An 18,522-nucleotide genomic window follows, 5' to 3' on the forward strand; every position below is an offset into this window, starting at 1 on the left:
GTGGCTCATGCCTGTAATCCCAGCACTTTGGAAGCCTGAGGCAGGCAGATCACTTGAGGTCAAGGGTTCGAGACCAGCCTGGCCAACACGGTGAAACCCTCTACTGAAAATACAAAAATTAGCCAAGCGTGGTGGTGTGCATCTGTAATCCCAGCTACTCAGGGGGCTGAGGCAGGAGAATCTCTTGAACCCGGGAGGTGGAGGTTACAGTGGGCCGAGATGACGCCACTGCACTCCAGCCTGGGCAACAGAGTGAGACCGTATCTAATAATAATAATAATTAATAATTTCTTCTTGCACGACAGGTTTAGTTACGGCAGAAAGATGTGTCACACGAACATTCTTCAAGGAGTTTAGCACGTAGGAAGGAATTAAGCATTTAAATTATGAACAGAGTCACCCCAACTCTCCAAATGAACCATTTTGGAGAGACTGGAGGAGCAGCCCTGCAGCCGGGAGCCCTGGGAATTCTAAATAGGAACCTCAGCCTGAAATATCCCCGGCTCAATACGACACCAGGAGCAAAGTTCTAGAACAGCCCCTCAAGGGGCGGTAGGCGTTTCGCTTCACATATTTTCTGGATCTGTTCATCAAAAGCCCTCTGGGCCAATGGCAAGGGAGCAATTCATTGGCCAATCAAATGGCACCACGGATGTTTTCTTCCCGCTTCCAGCCGCCAATCATTAAGGACCAGGAAGGCGTGGAGTGGTGAGTCAGCGCGTCGTGCTGGGCTGTGTTCTTCTATCTGCTGATTTCCTGGGTTACTTTGGGTCTTCGTTTTCTTTCTCCCTTTTACCCTGTCTCCTTTCTTGATGCTGATCGATCACAGCCAGGCCTCTCCATTCTATTTACCCAGCGTTTTCCTTCTCTCCAGTTAGTGGGGTAGACGAACACCCTGTATTTATAAGGTGCCTCCCAGTTGAGCCTGAGACCTGTGAGAAGAATGGGGGGTAGAGGTGGGGGAGACTCGTCATGAAGGGGGAGACCTTGGAGCTTCGAGGGTGGGAATGTTCTTAGATTCTTCATCTCTGTTGACACAAACATGTAGGAGAAGCTGGAGAACATAGACAGGGATGAGGTAAGGGGGGGACTTCCCAGGAAGGGTGAGACCCAAGCCCCCTCTGCTCTTGTGAGCTTGCTCTCTGACCTAGGGCAGAAACATCCTTGATACTATAATTCCAGGACGTGATTTAAAAAGAAAATCACACTTTTAGTTGACTCATAGTAATTGTGTATATTTATGAGATGCAGAGAGATGTGTTGGTACATGTATACGTATCATTAAATCAGGGTAATTAGCATATCCATCTCCTCATACATGTATCATTTCTTTGTGTTAGGAACATTCAGAGTCCTCTCCTTAGGTGGGAGGAGGGAGAGGGTCAGGAAAAAATAGCTATGGGGTCCTATTCTTAGTACCTGGGAGATGAAAAACTGTACGCCAAACCCCTGTGACACGAGTTTACCTACATAACCAGTGTACATGTACCCCTGAACCTAAAATGAAAGTTAGAAAAACCCTCGAAAATACACAATAAGATATTAACTATATTCAACCTGTAGTGCTACTGAACACCAGCACCCATTCCTACCTCCAGGTGTAATTTGGTATCCATTAGCCAACCTCTTTTCATCCCCCTTCTCCAATTATGCCATTTGTTTAGACTATGAAATAAACGTATATAGAAAGAATATCTATCTTTCTATATCAATAAAAGTTGGCTTTTACTGTTAAGGGTTGAATTGTGTCCCAACCCTAAAAACACACAAAAAAAACCAAAAACTAAAGTCCTAACCCCTTTATAGGGTGACAAAATAAGGTTGTTGCAGATGTAATTAGCTAAGACGAGGTCATACTGGAGGGGGTGGCCCCCCTAACTTAATGACGGGTGTCCTTATGAAAATGGCCACATGCGGCCGGGCATGGTGGCTCATGCCTGTAACATCAGCACTTTGGGAGGTTGAGGTGGGTGAATCATCTCAGGTCAGGAGTTTAAGACCAGCCTGGCCAACATGGTGAAACCCTGTCTCTGCTAAAAATACAAAAATCAGCTGGGTGTGGTGGCAGGTGCCTGTAATCCCAGCTACTCAGGAGGCTGAGGCAGGAGAATCGCTTGAATCCGGGAGGTGGAGATTGCAGTGAGCCGAGATTGCACCATTGCACTCCAGCCTGGGTGACAGAGCGAGACTCTGTCTCCCCCTCCCAAAAAAAAATGGCCACAAACCTGGGTGCAGTGGTTCACGCCTGTAATCCCAACACTTTGGGAGGCTGAGGCACGTGGATCACCTGAGGTTGGGGGTTTGAGACCAAGTGTGGTGGTGGCGGCGCATGCCTGTAATCCCAGCTACTCGGGAGGCTGAGGCAGGAGGATTGCTTGAACCTGGGAGGCGGAGGTTGCAGTGAGCCAAGATTGCGCCATTGCACTCCAGCCTGGGCAACAAGAGTGAAACTCCTTCTTAGAGAAAATGGCCACATGAAGATAGAGACAAGCAGAATGGCACGTGACAAAGTCAGAATGGAATTACGTAGCTGCAAACCAAAGAATGACACAGGTTGCCAGCAAACCACAGAAGCCAGTAAGAGGCAAGGAAGGGGTCCCCTGGGTTTCAGAGAGAGCACCACCCTGCCAACACTTTGATTTTTGGACATCTAGGCTCCAGAACTGTGAGACAGTAGGTTTCTGTTTTAAGTTACCCAGTTGGTGGTGCATTGTCATGCCAGCCCAAGGAAGCTAGTACACCATTAAAAGAAAAAAAGATGTGATTTTATACTTAGAGAACAGCTTCAAGAATATATCCTTAGGGCCACCAAATGTTAAAAGTTTACCTTATATGGTGTCCCTCTACTCTTATATAAGTATTTTTCCTGATTGGTTCAAGATTTGTACACATTGTACAAACTTACATCTAATGCTTTACCCTAAATGCTTCAGGGTTTATGTTCTAAAAATAAAAATAAAAGTAAGCTCTTTTGATAACCACACTATATAAAAAACAGGAAATTAATAGAATGATATTATCTAATGTACAGCTCTTACACTTAATGGACTTTTTAATTTTTGCATTTGTTTTCACAAGTGAACTGAACGTGGAAATTCTTACACTAAGCCTGTTTTTGTTTTTTTTTTTTTTTTTTTTTTAAGTTCTGGGATACATGTGCTGAATGTGCAGGTTTGTTACATAGGTATACATGCAGCATGGTGGTTTGCTGCACCTGTCAACCGGTCATCTAGGTTTTAAGCCCCGAATGCATTAGATATTTGTCCTAATGCTCTCCCTCCCCTTTCCCGCCCCCCACCCACGGGCCCCAGTGTGTGATGTTCGCCTCCCTGTGTCCGTTTATGTTCTCATTGTTCAACTCCCACTTATGTGTGAGAACATCCAGTGTTTGGGTCTCTGTTCCTGGGTTAATTTGCTGAGGATGATGTAAATGTGTTTTCATTATCTAATCTATGCCTCAGTTTGAGAGTGTGTGTTTGTGCTCTTTCACACACGTATACACACCTGCTCATGCTCTCACACACACCCACACACATGCTCTCTCTTAGATTCTGGGAAAATAATTTTTATTTAAATTTTGACATAATTTGCTGATGAAGATGTTTGAGCCTGAAGTCTTCTCTGGGGGAAGAGTTTAAAGGAAAAAAAGCTTTCAAAACTTCACACACAGAAAATAGATGAAAGTTGTCATTTTCTAAGAATTTATATATTTGAACAAAATTATCAGTTTTATTGGCATAAAAATGGTAATAGTCTCAATTTTTGATATCTTAGGATATGTAGTGGTGTCTCCTCTGTTTCTGGTATTTGTTGCTCATGTCTTCTTTTTGTTTTTTGAGACGGAGTCTCACTCTGTCGCCCAGGCTGGAGTGCAGTGGCGCAATCTCGGCTCACTGCAAGCTCCGCCTCCCGGGTTCACGCCATTCTCCTGCCTCAGCCTCTCCGAGTAGCTGGGACTACAGGCGCCCGCCACCACGCCCGGCTAATTTTTTGTATTTTTAGTAGAGACGGGGTTTCACCGTGGTCTCGATCTCCTGACCTCGTGATCCACCCGCCTCGGCCTCCCAAAGTGCTGGGATTACAAGCGTGAGCCACCGCGCCCGGCCTCTCAGGTCTTCTTATTCATCAGACTTGTTGGGGGTTATCCAGTTTGTTTTTTCAAAGAATCTACTTTTGACAGAGTCTTGTATTTTAATTTTTATTTCATTGATTATTTTTTCTACTTTCTTTTGGTGTGTTTTGCTTTTTATCTAAATGTATAATTAGTTTATGAATTTTCAACCTTCCTTATGCCTTTGAAGTAGCACATTTTTCCAGCTCGTGATTTAGCTGTACTTCAGTCACTTCACATGCAACATTAAATATTCGGTTCAAAATCTTATATCTGATATTTTCTCTTTATTCATAGATTACTTAGAAGTATGTTTCTTAATTTTGGAATGTCCTTCATTTCATTGTCAATTTCTGACATAAATTATGATCAGAATATTCTGTGTAACTTATATTATTTGAAATATGTTGAAGCTTGCCCTGAGGATCAGTATATAGCTGACATTGGTAGATGATTCGTCTATCTTAATGTGTTTTTTCCATTTATTGAATGAAAAGTTCTGTGTCCACAAGGTAAAATTTTTCCATTGTCTTTAAGCCCTTTATTTTCTTTTTAACTTGTTTATTTAATTGTGGAACAAATTGATAAAATATCCTGCTATGATTAGGGTCTTACCTAATTCTCCTTATGGTGCTGACCACTGGTGTGTGTGTGTGTGTGTGTGTGTATATTTTCTTTTTTCTTTTTGAGACAGAGTCTTGCTGTGTTGCCCAGGCTGGAATGCAGTGGTGCCATCTCAGCTCATTGCAACCTCTGCCTCCCTGGTTCAAGCAATTCTTCTGCCTCAGCCTCCCGAGTAGCTGGGATTACAGGTGCCTGCCACCACGCCCAGCTAATTTATTATTTATTATTTTTTGGTATTTTTAGTAGAGACGGGGTTTTACCATGTTAGCCAGGCTGGTCTAGATCTCCTGACCTCATGATCCGCCCACCTCAGCCTCCCAAAGTGCTGGGATTATAGGCGTGAGCCACCGCACCCGGCTGACCATTGGTATATTTTAAGGCCGTGTTATTGTTGCATGTATGATTATAATTGTTCTCTCTTCCTGGTAATTTGAACCCTGTGATTATGCAGCATCTAGATTTATCACCAATGTTTTGGCTTGGGGTCTGCTCTTCTGATATCAATATTCAACAAATTTTTTTAAAAGCCTGGAATAATTTAATATCTTTCGCTTCTAATTCAAGTCGTGCAATAAATGGAATGGATAAAGAGTTTGGTGAGTGAGATTGGTTATCATACCTTACGTATGCATGACATGCTATTTTGTTCAGATTTCCCATCTAAGAATCTTTTAAATTGACATATAATTGTACATGTTTATGGGGTTCAGCGTGATGTTTGGACGCATGTATCCATTGTATAATGATCCAATCGGTAATTATCATATCTGTTTAGACACATTTCTTTGTGGTGATACTCAAAATCTTCTAGCTATTTTGAAATGTCCGCCACACTGTTATTTGCTTCAGTTACCCTAATGTGTAAGAGAACACTAGATCTTGCTCTTTCAAACTGTAAGTGTGCCTGGTCTCCCGTTACTCTCCCATCCCTTCCCCAGCCTCTAGTAACCACTATTCTACTCTCTACTTCTATAAGTTCATCTTTTTAGATTCCCCGTATAAATGAGATCACATGGTAGTTTTCTTTCTGTGCCTGCCTTATTTTACCTCATGTCCTCCGTGTTCATCCAGGTTGCCGCAAATGGCAAGATTTCATTATTTTTTATGGCTAAATAATACTCCACTGAGTATATATTACCACATTTTCTTTATGCATTCATTTGTTGATAGGCACTTAGGTTGTTTCTATATCTTGGTTATTAGTAATCGTGCTGCAGTCCGGGTGCGGTGGGTCACGCCTGCAATCCCAGCATTTTGGGAGGCTGAGGCAGGTGGATCACGAGGTCAGGAGATTGAGACCATCCTGGCTAACATGGTGAAACCCCGTCTCTATTAAAAATACAAAACAAAGCCGGGCATGGTGGCAGGCGCCTGTAGTCCCAGATACTTGGGAAGCTGAGGCAGGAGAATGGTGTGAACCCGGGAGGCAGAGGTTGCAGTGAGCAGAGATTGTACCACTGCACTCCAGCCTGGGTGATAGTGCGAGACTCTATCTCAAGAAAAAAAAAAAAAAGGTGCTGCAATAGGCATGGGAGTACAGATATCTCTCTGACATATGCATTTCCTTTTTAAAGAGATATATACCCAGCAGTAGAATTACTGGGTTATATGGCAGGTTCTATTCTTAATTTTTTTAGAAACCTCCGTACTGTTTTCCATAGTTGTTCTGCTGACTTAACATTCCTACCAATGGTGTATAAGAGTTGCCTTTTCTCTGCATCCTTGCCAACATTTGTTACTTTCTTTAGCCATTCTAACTGGGGTGAGTTACTCCAGATATTTTAGGTTCAAATTTGCATGTTTAGTCTTTCAACTTTCATTTTTCGTTCTTAGTTACCTCTTTAAAGAGCAAGTATTTGGTTTTTGTATTTAGTCTCACCATCTTTGCCCCTTTGAGGCAATTATTTTGTGTAATTACTAATGAGCTTAAATCGACCATCACTTTTTTATTTACCCTATCTGTTCTACGTTCCTATTTCTGTCTTTCTTTATTTTTGGGATTAGTTTGTCATTTTTCCTCTTCTCTATTTACTTTGGCAGACAAACTTTTTTATGGTTATATCAGAATTCTATCAGTGGGATTATCAGAATTTCATATCAAATTTTTACTTCTGTCATCTTCCCAGAGAAGAACATTAGAGCACTTGATGGCCTTTTTCTTTTTTTTTTTTTCAGATTTATGTGCCAGCTGTGATAAATTTTAATTCTATTTGCTGTCTCACAAGACTGACTCTATAAAGCAACTTTTCTTCTAATTGACTGTGGCATCTCTTAATTTTCACCTGGAATAATTTTCCTTCTCTCCAATGGTCAATTTTCAAAATTTCCCATAGTGCAAGTCGTCTGTTGGAAAATTTGTCATTTATCTGCAAGTGTCTATTTTTATTTCTATTTTATTTTTATTTTTGACGGAGTCTTGCTCTGTTGCCCAGGCTGGAGTGCAGTGGCGCGATCTCGGCTCACTGCAAGCTCCGCCTCCTGGGTTCATGCCATTCTCCTGCCTCAGCCTCCCGAGTAGCTGGGATTACAGGCGCCCGCCATCACGCCCGGCTAATTTTTTCTTTTTTTGTATTTTTAGTAGAGACGGGGTTTTACCGTGTTAGCCAGGATGGTCTCCATCTCCTGACTTCATGATCCACCCGCCTCGGCCTCCCAAAGTGCTGGGATTACAGGCGTGAGTCACCGCGCCCAGCCTTATTTCTTAAAGATTATTTTATTCTGGTTAGACTTGAGTCAGCAGCTATTTGTTTTGAGCATCTTTCATGGTTGCTTCTTTAGTTTCTTCTTTCTGTAGCATCTGATCAGGTCAGCTGTCAACATAATGGCTCAACCTTTCAAACAAATTATTGCCCTCCCCTTGCCCTACTCCCACTCTGGAATGCTTTCAAGATTTTCCCTTTTGTCTAAATTCTTTATGTTCTAATGTCATTATGGTTCCCTGTAATGGGTGAGGTGTGGGTTTGTTATTTATACTCTTGGACTTTATTGGGCTTCTTAATTAGGGGATTGATTTTTTTTTCATTGGTTAATAGAAACATCCAGGCCAGGCACAGTGGCTCATGCCTGTAATCCCAGCACTTTGGGAGGCAGAGGCAGGTGGATCACCTGAGGTCAAGAGTTTGAGACCAGCCTGGCCAACGTGGTGAAACCCCGTCTCTACTAAAGATACAAAAAAATTAGCTGGACATGGTGGCGGGCACCCACCTGTGATCCCAGCTGCTCTGGAGGCTGAGGCAGGAGAATCACTTGAACCTGGGAGGGGGAGGTTGCAGTGAGCTAAGACTGTGCCACTGCACTCCAGCCCGGGCAACAAGAGCGAAACTGTTTCAATTAAAAAAAATTATCAAAAGAAACATCCTAGTAGCAATCTTATTTTAGATTGGTGCAAAAGTAATACAGTTTTTGCATTATTTTTCATGGCAAAAACCACAATTACTTTTGCATCAACCTAATAAAACATACTACATCTGGTCCACAGTCTCTTTTCTCCTTTTGGGGAGCCAGTAACAAGTGTTAGCCCTTTACATCCTCAGTCTCTTGTCCTCTCTTCTATGCTTTTAGTCTTTTTCTAATTCTTCTTGGATGACTTCTCTTTACGTGTCTTCCAGACCACTAATTATCTCTGTCAAATCTGATACTAACACATTGTATTAGCTTCCTGAGGCTGCCGTAACAACGTACCACAAAACAGCTTAAGCAACAGAAACTTACTGTCTCACAGTTCTGAAGGCTAATAAGTCCAAAATCAAGGTGCTGGCTGGCGTAATTCCTTCTGAAGACTGTGAGGGAGAATCAGCTTATTCCTCTCTATTAACTTCTACTTGCTTTAGGTGTGCTTTGGTTAGTAAGTGGCATTTTCCCTGTGGCATGATACCTTCTTCCCTCTATTCATACATGTCCAGATTTTCCCCTTTCTTTTTTCTTTTTATTTTTTGAGATGGAGTCTCACTTTATTGCCCAGGCTGGAGTGCAGTGGCGTGATCTTGGCTCACTGTAACCTCCACTTCCCGGGTTCAAGCAATTCTCCTGCCTCAGCCTCCTGAGTAGCTGGGATGACAGGCACATACCACCACTTGGCTAATTTTTGTATTTTTGGTAGAGATAGGATTTTACCATGTTGACCAGGCTGGTCTTGATCTCCTGACCTCAGGTGATCCGCCCACCTTGGTCTCCCAAAGTGCTGGGATTACAGGTGTGAGCCACTGCGCCCGGCCAGATTTTCCCCTTTCAATAAGGTCGCCAATCATATTGGATCAGGGGCCCACCCTGCTTTAGTATGACCTCATCTTACATGTTCCAGTACAGCTAATTGCATCTGCAAGGATGCTTTTCCAAACAAGCCCAGTCTTCAGTTGCACTTGGTGACCTCCAGTGTGACTCATTGTATCTACGAGTATGGTATTTTCAAAAACTTCATACTTCAGCGTGTAACTTTTGCAGGGGGACATACATTGGATGCAGAAAAGATTCCCTGGTGATTTTTGTGGTGGTAGTGCTGGTAGAGGAGTGTGTGCGCGTGTGTGTGTGCATGTGTGTGTGTGTTTGGGGGAATATTTAAAGTTCCATCTGTAGCAAATCTGAATGCAGTCTTTCCCCTAACTTTCAGAGGGTCTCTTCCGAGAGCAGGAGGTATTAATATTTCAGCCTGTGGCAAGAGGCTACACTCTTTTTTTTTTTTTAATTATACTTTAAGTTTTAGGGTACATGTGCACAACGTGCAGGTTTGTTACATATGTATCCATGTGCCATGTTGTTTTGCTGCACCCATTAACTCGTCATTTAACATTAGGTATATCTCCAAATGCTGTCCCTCCCCCCACCCCCACCCCACAGCAGTCCCCGGTGTGTGATGTTCCCCTTCCTGTCCCCATGTGTTCTCATTGTTCAATTCCCACCTATGAATGAGAACATGCGGTGTTTGGTTTTTTGTCGTTGGCGACAGTTTGCTGAAAATGATGGTTTCCAGCTTCATCCATGTCCCTACAAAGGACATGAACTTATCCTTTTTTATGGCTGCATAGTATTCAATGGTGTATATGTGCCACATTTTCTTAATCCAGTCTATCATTGTTGGACATTGGGTTGGTTCCAAGTCTTTGCTATTGTGAATAGTGCCACAATAAACATATGTGTGCATGTGTCTTTATAGCAGCATGATTTATAATCCTTTGGGTATATACCCAGTAATGGGATGGCTGGGTCAAATGGTATTTCTAGTTCTAGACCCCTGAGGAATCGCCACACTGTCTTCCACAATGGTTGAAATAGTTTACAGTCCCACCAACAGTGTAAAAGTGTTCCTATTTCTCCACATCCTCTCCAGCATCTGTTGTTTCCTGACTTTTTAATGATGGCCATTCTAACTGGTGTGAGATGGTATCTCACTGTGGTTTTGGTTTGCATTTCTCTGATGGCCAGTGATGATGAGCATTTTTTCATGTGTTTTTTGGCTGCATAAATGTCTTCTTTTGAGAAGTGTCTGTTCATGTCCTTTGCCCACTTTTTGATGGGGTTGTTTTTTTCTTGTAAATTTGTTTGAGTTCATTGTAGATTCTGGATATTAGCCCTTTGTCAGATGGGTAGATTGCAAAAATTTTCTCCCATTCTGTAGGTTGCCTGTTCACTCTGGTGGTAGTTTCTTTTGCTGTGCAGAAGCTCTTTAGTTTAATTAGATCCCATTTGTCAATTTTGGCTTTTGTTGCCATTGCTTTTGGTGTTTTAGACATGAAGTCGTTGCCCGTGCCTATGTCCTGAATGATATTGCCTAGGTTTTCTTCTAGGGTTTTTATGGTTTTAGGTCTAACATGTAAGTCTTTAATCCATCTTGAATTAATTTTTGTATAAGGTGTAAAGAGGGGATCCAGTTTCAGCTTTCTACATATGGCTAGCCAGTTCTCCTAGCACCATTTATGAAATAGGGAATCCTTTCCCCATTTCTTGTTTCTGTCAGGTTTGTCAAAGATCAGATAGTTGTAGATATGTGGCATTATTTCTGAGGGCTCTGTTCTGTTCCATTGGTCTATATCTCTGTTTTGGTACACTCTGATCTTGACACTGTCTCCACATCAAGAAAAGTCCAACTCTAGTTGCCTGCTTCTCCAAGATGATCTCAGAGCAAAGCACCAGCAATGTTCTTGCCCAAAGTCATTCTTTAAGTCAGTGGTTTTCAAACCTGGGCATGCATCAAAACCAACTGACATTATATATAACTGATGTTATATGACAGATATATAACTGATATTATATATCTAATATCATCACTAACTATTTGCCCAAAATTAACAGATGGCTGTGCCCTACCCTCAGCATTTAGCATGTCTAGGGAAGGACCTGTGGATTTGCATAGCAAGTTGCCAGTTGGTGCTGATGTTGCTTGGAGAAGCATTGCCTTAGGCCCTGCTCAGTGGTGGCGTCAGGACTCAGATACAGGTTCCTATAATTAAGATTTTACTAAAAGTAGGCTTTTTAAAACTATTGGCAAAAGCACCCAGGGGAGAAGCCATGAAGGTCACCTTTCCATCATCGTATTCTCATTCTGAATACTGTTTAATAATTTTCCCTAATTTTTGTGGGATTTATTTATTTATTTATTTATTTACAGTCTTGTTCTGTCACCCAGGCTGGAGTGCAGTGGCACAATCTCGGCTCACTGTAACCCCCACCTCGCAGGTTCAAGAGATTCTCCTGCCTCAGCCTCCTGAGTAGCTGGGACTATAGGCGCCTGGCTACTTTCCCCTAATTTTTGGATCCTAGATGCTATTAAATTTTTTTTAAATTTTTCTCCAAATTACCTAGTTTATTTGGGGGGGCAACATTCTGCCTAATGGCCACCCATGAATAAAACAGCTTTATTTTTATTTTCCACTGTATAACTTAACCCTTTTATTGACTTTGCTATTGATCTCTAATTTCATTGCCCTCAAGACAAAGAAGATGACTTTGCTGCTGTTGGCTTTTTCTTTTTGAATTATGATTTCCTTTAAAGCTCAGAGCATAATTGATTATCATGAGCATAATTACAAGCTAATTGATTATCATGAATGTTCCACGTATGCTTGAAAATAATGTTCTCTTGTGTGTAGGATTCCATAAATATTCATAAAATGTGTTGATTTTTATATATCTAATATCAGTAACTATTTGCCCTATGTTTTTAGTATCTTTTAAATTTTTAGACTTGTTTTAGACACAGAAAAGTTTGCAAAAATACTGCAGAGAGTTCGCCTAAATCCTGTGCCACGTTTCTCTAGTAACCACTTTTGCTACCATGGTACATTTGTCATAACTAACAAACCAGTATTAATAGATCATTAACTAAGATTGATTATTCTTCAGATTTCCCCCCTTTTTACCTAATATCCTTTTTTTTTTTTGAGATGGAGTCTCGCTCTGTCGCCCAGGCTGGAGTGCAATGGTGTGATCTCAGCTCACTGCAACCTCCACCTCCCGGGTTCAAGTGACTCTCCTGCCTCAGCCTCCCGAGTAGCTGAGATTACAGGCACCTGCCACCATGCCCAGCTAATTTTTTGGTATTTTTAGTAGAGACGGGGTTTCACCATGTTGGTCAGGCTGGTCTCAAACTCCTGACCTCGTGATCCGCCTGCCTCGGCCTCCCAAAGTGCTGAGATTACAGGCGTGAGCCACTGCACCCGGCCCCTAATATCCTTTTTATGTGCCTGGACCTCCTCTAGGATCCCCTATTAGGTTTTGTTGCTGTCTCCACTGAGCTCTCTAAACTAGGACCACTCTCAGGATTTCCTTGTTTTCAGTGATCTTGAAAGTTTTGAGAAGCACTGGTCGGGTATTTGTGGGACATCCTTCATGTTGGGTTTGTGTGATGTTTATCTCATTGCGAGACTGGGGCTTTGGGGAGGAAGACCACGGAGGAAAGGTGCCCTTCCCATCATATCATATGCTGTCACTACCACTTGCTACCCATGTTGGCCTTGATCTCCTAGCTTAGGTGTCTGGCTGGTTTTTCCACTCTGAAGTTACTCCCTACCCCTTTTTATACTATACTATACTATACTGTACTATACTGTACTGTACTGTACTATACTAATACTATACTATACTTATGCTATACTATACTTATGCTATACTTATACTATACTATACTTATACTATACTGTACTTATACTATACTGTACTTATACTATACTGTACTTATACTATACTTACACTTATACTATACTTACATTTATACTATACTTATACTATACTTATACTATACTTATACTAATACTATACTTATACTATACTAATTACTATACTATACTATACTATACTATACTATACTATACTATAATTTACTGAGATGGAGTCTCACTCTGTCAGCAGGCTAGAGTGCAGTGACACGATCTCGGCTCACTGCAACCTCCACCTCCTGGGTTCAAGTGATTCCCCTGCCTCAGCCTCCTGAGAAGCTGGGACTACAGGTGCCCGCCACCACCCCCGGCTAATTTTTTGTATTTTAGTAGAGATGGGGTTTTGCCATGTTGGCCAAGATGGTCTCGATCTCCTGACCTCGAGATCCGCCCCCCTCGGTCTCCCAAAGTGCTAGGATTACAGGTGTGAGCCACCGTGCCCGGCTATACTATATTCTTTAAAAAGAAGTCTCTATGTACAACCCACATGATATGGTTTGGCTGTGTCCCCACCCAAATCTCCTCTTGAACTGTAGCTCCCATAATTCCCACATGTGGTGGGAGGGACCCGGTGGGAGATCACTGAATCATGGGGGTGGTTCCCCCCATACTGTTCTCTTAGTAGCGAATAAGTCTCATGAGACCTGATGGTTTTATAAAGGGAAACCCCTGTCTTTTGGTCCTCTCTTGTCTGCTGCCATGTAAGATGTGCCTTTTTGCCTTCTGCCATGATTGTGAGGCCTCCCTAGCCACATGGAACTGTGGGTCCGTTAAACCAGTTTTTTCTTTATAAATTACCCAGTCTTGGGTTATGTCTTTATCAGCAGCATGAGAACAGACTAATACACCACGCTTAAGAGGTGGGGAGTTATGCCGCATCTCCTTAAAGGGGAACAATCCATCCATCTAAGCTACTTGGAATTCTTCTTCTTGCTCAAGTTATTACAGTTTTAGCTAGTGGAGGCTCTTTCAGCCTGCCCTGGGTATCTTTTGTTAGGAAGTGGTCTTAGAAACCAAGATCTGATCTGGACACTGGGTGTATCGATTGCCACTAGGGTATCTGTTATGCTTCCAGGCCCTTGCATGAGTGGGACCGTAACAAAGTACCGTAGACTAAGACTGTACTTCCACGGATCATTTACATAGTTCACTGCAAAATACTGCAGACTGGATGGCTTACCAACAGAAATTTATTTCCTCATAATCTGGAGGCTGGAAGTTCAAATCAAGGTCCAGCAGAGTCCGTTCCTGATGAAGACTCTGTCTGGATTGTACACGGCTGCCTTCTGTGTCCCCACGTAATAGAGTCAGAGGAAGAGATGGGCAGAAAGAGAGCTAGGGAAGGACTTCCAGTTGTTCCAGCACCATTTATGGAAGAGAGGATCCTCCTTCATTGATTGTGCCTTTGTCAAAATCAGTTGGCTACATTTGTGGTGCATGCCTTCTCTATTGTTTACTGAGAAAAATGTAATTTCTGTATTTACAATGTAATTTCTATATTGAAATGTAAAAATGTGATTTCCATATTTATAGTGTAATTTCTATGTTTACAAGTAAAAATGTAATTTCCGTAGTTACAGTGTAATTTCTAAAAATGTAAAGTCTATATTTGCCTGGATATTGAGGCTATGTCAGGTGACTATCGGATTCTCGTATCTTCTGGATTATTGTGTCTGTGATTCCCCCATCTATTACTGAGACTTTCATGACCATTTCAATGAGAAGGTGAGATGAACGTAATTAAATAACTTTCCGCCTTCATTGCCATCACCCCAATACTAGTCAGATAATATGTAATGGTAATCTTGATCCATTTATTTGTAATAACTTAGCACTATCCTGAATTTTCCACAGGTTTTATTTATTTATTGTTCCTGGTCACTGTCTCTTTGAGGATTGGTATCTCTGCTCCAGACAAGATGGCAGCCTCTTTTTTCTCCGATTTTGGTCTTATGTGGTATCTGGAGGAGCTCAAAAAGGAGGAGTTCAGGAAATTTAAGGAACATCTGAAGCAAATGACTTTGCATCTTGAACTCAAGCAGATTCCCTGGACTGAGGTCAAAAAAGCATCCCGGGAAGAACTTGCAAACCTGTTGATCAAGCACTATGAAGAACAGCAAGCTTGGAACATAACCTTAAGAATCTTTCAAAAGCTGGATAGAAAGGATCTCTGCATGAGGGTCATGAGGGAGAGAACAGGTGAGGGAGTCTGGGAAGGGGGAAGGCTTCTTATAATGAGGACTATGTCCTAATTTTGGTAAGTGGTCTCTGCCTGTCTACAACAGGACCAGATGTGCTATGGGAAAATATTAGCTCTTTTTTTTTTTTTTGTAGATGGAGTCTCACTTGGTTGCCCAGACTGGAGTGCAGGGCAGTGGTGCGATCTTGGCTCACTGCAACCTCCACCTCCCAGGTTCAAGCAATTCTCCTGCCTCAGCCTCCTGAGTGGCTGGAATTACAGGCACCTGCCACCACGCCTGGCTAATTTTTGTATTTTTAGTAGAGATGGGGTTTCACCATGTTGGCCAGGCTGGTCTTGAACTCCCGACCTGAGGTGATCCACCCACCTTGGCCTCCCAAAGTGCTGGGATTATAGGCGTGAGCCACCACGCCCAGCCTGAAAATATTGTCCTTGTAGGCAGGAAATGGTCTCTTAGACCTGGTGGTTATATGTGGGTAAAATGTCGGTGGCTATTATGTCCTAACCTGTATTATACCTTTATCTGGGTCACCAATGATTTTTACCCTAAGCTGAGAACTTGCAGCCAAGCCAGAAAGACTCTCTGAGGTGAAGTTGTAGCATGGGAACTATGCACTTGACTTATTTGCAAGAGCAATTAACACCTGTGGTAGAGGATACAGTGAACTGAGGTTGACTGGTGTAATCTTGTATTTAGCCAAAGTTCACATCAGACAAGCAATGATCTATAAGCGATATGGCTTTTAGAGTCACATTTGTATTTATCCTGGCATAAGGTGTTAACTGTTACTTTGCACATTTGCGATATCAATGGCAGGAGATAGCTCTTTTGACTTTACTGCTAAATTGTTCTTCTTTGTCGTTGTTCAGTGTCTTACTGTGATGTGCGTGGACGTGTCTTTGTTTTCATCCTGATTGGGATCCTTTAATACTCTTGCATCTGAGGTTCAGTAACTTTCTTCAGTTCTCAATTTCAGCCGTTGTCGGTGTATTCCATTCTTCTGTTTATTCTTCTGGGACTCCAGTTACACTTACTGGACTTTCTTGTTTGTTTGAGATAGGGTCTGGCTCTGTCACCCAGGGTGGAGTGCAGTGGCATCATCATGGCTCACTGCAGCCTCAACTTCCTGGGCTCAAATGATCTCCCACCTCAGCCTCCCAAGTAGCTGGGACTACAGGTATATACCATCATGCTTGGCTAATTGCACACCTGACTAACTTTTAAAAATTTTGTAGAGACAAGCTCTCACTATATTGCCCAGGCTGGTCTCAAACTCCTGGGATCAAGTGATCCTCTTGCCTTGGCCTCCCAAAGTGCTGGGATTACAGGCCTGAGCCACCATACTGGCCTAGACCCACTCTCTTTCTTCCTCTCTCTCTCTCTCTTTCTTTCTTTTCTCTTTCTTTCTTTCTTTTTCCTTCTCTCTCTCTTTCTTTCTCTTTCTCTTTCTTTCTCTGTCTCTCTTTCTTCTTTGATACAGAGTCTCGCTGTGTCGCCCAGGCTGGAGTGCAGTGGTGCAATCTCGGCTCATTGCAGCCTCCACCTCCAGGGTTCAAGTGATTCTCCTGCCTCAGCCCCCTGAGCAGCTGGGATTACAGATGCCCACCACCACACCTGGCTAATTTTTTGTATTTTTAGTGGAGACAGGCTTTCCCCATGTTGGCCAGGCTGGTCTCGAACTCCTGACCTCAGGTGATCTGCCCACCTCAGCCTCCCAAAGTATTGGGATTACAGGCACGAGCCACCGTGCCCGGCCTTGATTTCTTAAATTTAGTTCACATGTTTTATTTATGCAGTTTGCCTTTTTCACAGACTTCCATTTTTTCCTCAATATCTATTCCATCTTCTATTTTATTGAGCATTTTAAATTATTTTAAAACTTGCCTGAAGATTTTAACATTTATAGGCCTCTTTCTACTGTTTCTTTTTCTCTTTACCTGGTCACACAGTCTCCTAGTATGTCTGGTAATTTTGAGTGCCAGATTTTGAATATGAGACATTAAAAAGATTGAGGATCTGTAATATGTTGTTCCAGTGGAATTGGAATTGGTTCTGGTAGTAGTTAGGGGGAAATTTCCTTAATATTGAGGATTAAAATAATTGGTTTGAAATAAAATAATGTGAGAGTTTCCGTTTTTGGCGATGCTAGCCTTTCTTGCACACTTTCTTGATTTGGAACCTTACTTGGAAAAAACCCTTCCCAGTCCAATTTTTTTTTCTTTGAGACGGAGTTTCACTCTTTCACCCAGGCTGGAGTAAAGTAGCATGATTTTGGCTCACTGCAACTTCACTGAACCCCCCAGGTTCAAGCGATTCTCCTGCCTCAGCCTCCGGAGTAGCTGGGATTATAAGGCACCTGCCACCATGCCCAGCTAGTTTTTATATTTTTAGTAGAGACGGGGTTTCACCATGTTGGCCAGGCTGGTCTTGAACTGCTGACCTTAGGTGATCCACCCGCCTTGGCATCTCAAAGTGCTGGGATTACAGGTGTGAACCACCATGCCCAGCCCCCCAGTCCAAATTTTTAAACAAATTCCCCCATGTTTCCTGGAGTGTTTTGGTGTCACATGCCTCTGTCTCAGCTAAACTGGAAGCTGAGGCAGGAGGACCACTTCAGCCCAGGAGGATGAGGCTGCAGTGAGCTGTGTTTGCACCATTGCACTCCAGCCTGGGTAACAGAGTGAGACACTGTCTCAAAAAAGTAATTTATATAAAGAAGAACATTCTTTGCACATGGAACTATTTTAGAATATTGCTAAAACAAAACGTAAGCAGTTCTGAAGATAGATGTTCCACTGGGTACTTACGCCTCTATCTCTTTTCACAGTTGGTTTGAGGTTGTACCCACTTAATTCCCCTTAACGAGCAACCAAACATGTCACCGAAATCTCCAGAACAGCTGAGAAGACCAGGAAAGCAGGAAGCCATTGGGGAATGGGCGAACAACTTAGCTTAAGATGCTAATGTGATCTTCACCAATGTCAGATGGCATTTTCACCAGTTAGGAACTTCAGGGGACTGAAAGAGTAGGGGAATCCCTTGTTCTCCCCAGTAACTTAAGGTAGCATTACCTACCGTCAGCAGTCTGTGGGCACTGGATTATATCTTTCACCTGCATCCAATCAAATCCAGCAGCTATTATGCGGCGCATAGGGAAAATTGCCCATCTACAACTGCCCCCTACGTCTCCAGTTCATCAGCAACCACTCACTTGCAGAATATAAACATCATACCAGTTATTTAAGGAACAGATAACTGTAAAGGAGTTTTCGGCCTGGCGAAAGGATCAGGCTCTAGGCTGGTGCTCCAGAGATGACTCTAAGAACTGTAGCATCAGGGAGCTGCTACCTCCTGCAACGAGGAAGGTGGGAGATGGGAAGCCCACTGTTAGAACTGTGGCTTTAGAAATACACCAGGACAGCTATGATTCAGAAATTGG

General features: G+C 42.5%; 1 protein-coding gene across 1 annotated transcript in view; it reads left to right on the top strand.

The window, feature by feature from the left end:
* Positions 1-685: 685 nt before the first annotated feature.
* The window catches only part of NLRP4 (NLR family pyrin domain containing 4), a 45,920-nt gene continuing 28,083 nt past the window's right edge, over positions 686-18,522 (top strand). The window contains exons 1-2 of the mRNA XM_032171696.2: positions 686-1,078; positions 14,737-15,081. Of these exons, the coding sequence (XP_032027587.1) occupies positions 14,802-15,081 (280 nt within the window). The 5' untranslated portion in view covers positions 686-1,078; positions 14,737-14,801. The remainder of the gene's footprint in view (positions 1,079-14,736; positions 15,082-18,522) is intronic.

The sequence above is a fragment of the Hylobates moloch genome, unplaced genomic scaffold (assembly GCF_009828535.3).
Source record: "Hylobates moloch isolate HMO894 unplaced genomic scaffold, HMol_V3 SCAFFOLD_12, whole genome shotgun sequence".
In the NCBI taxonomy this organism is placed as follows: domain Eukaryota; kingdom Metazoa; phylum Chordata; class Mammalia; order Primates; family Hylobatidae; genus Hylobates; species Hylobates moloch.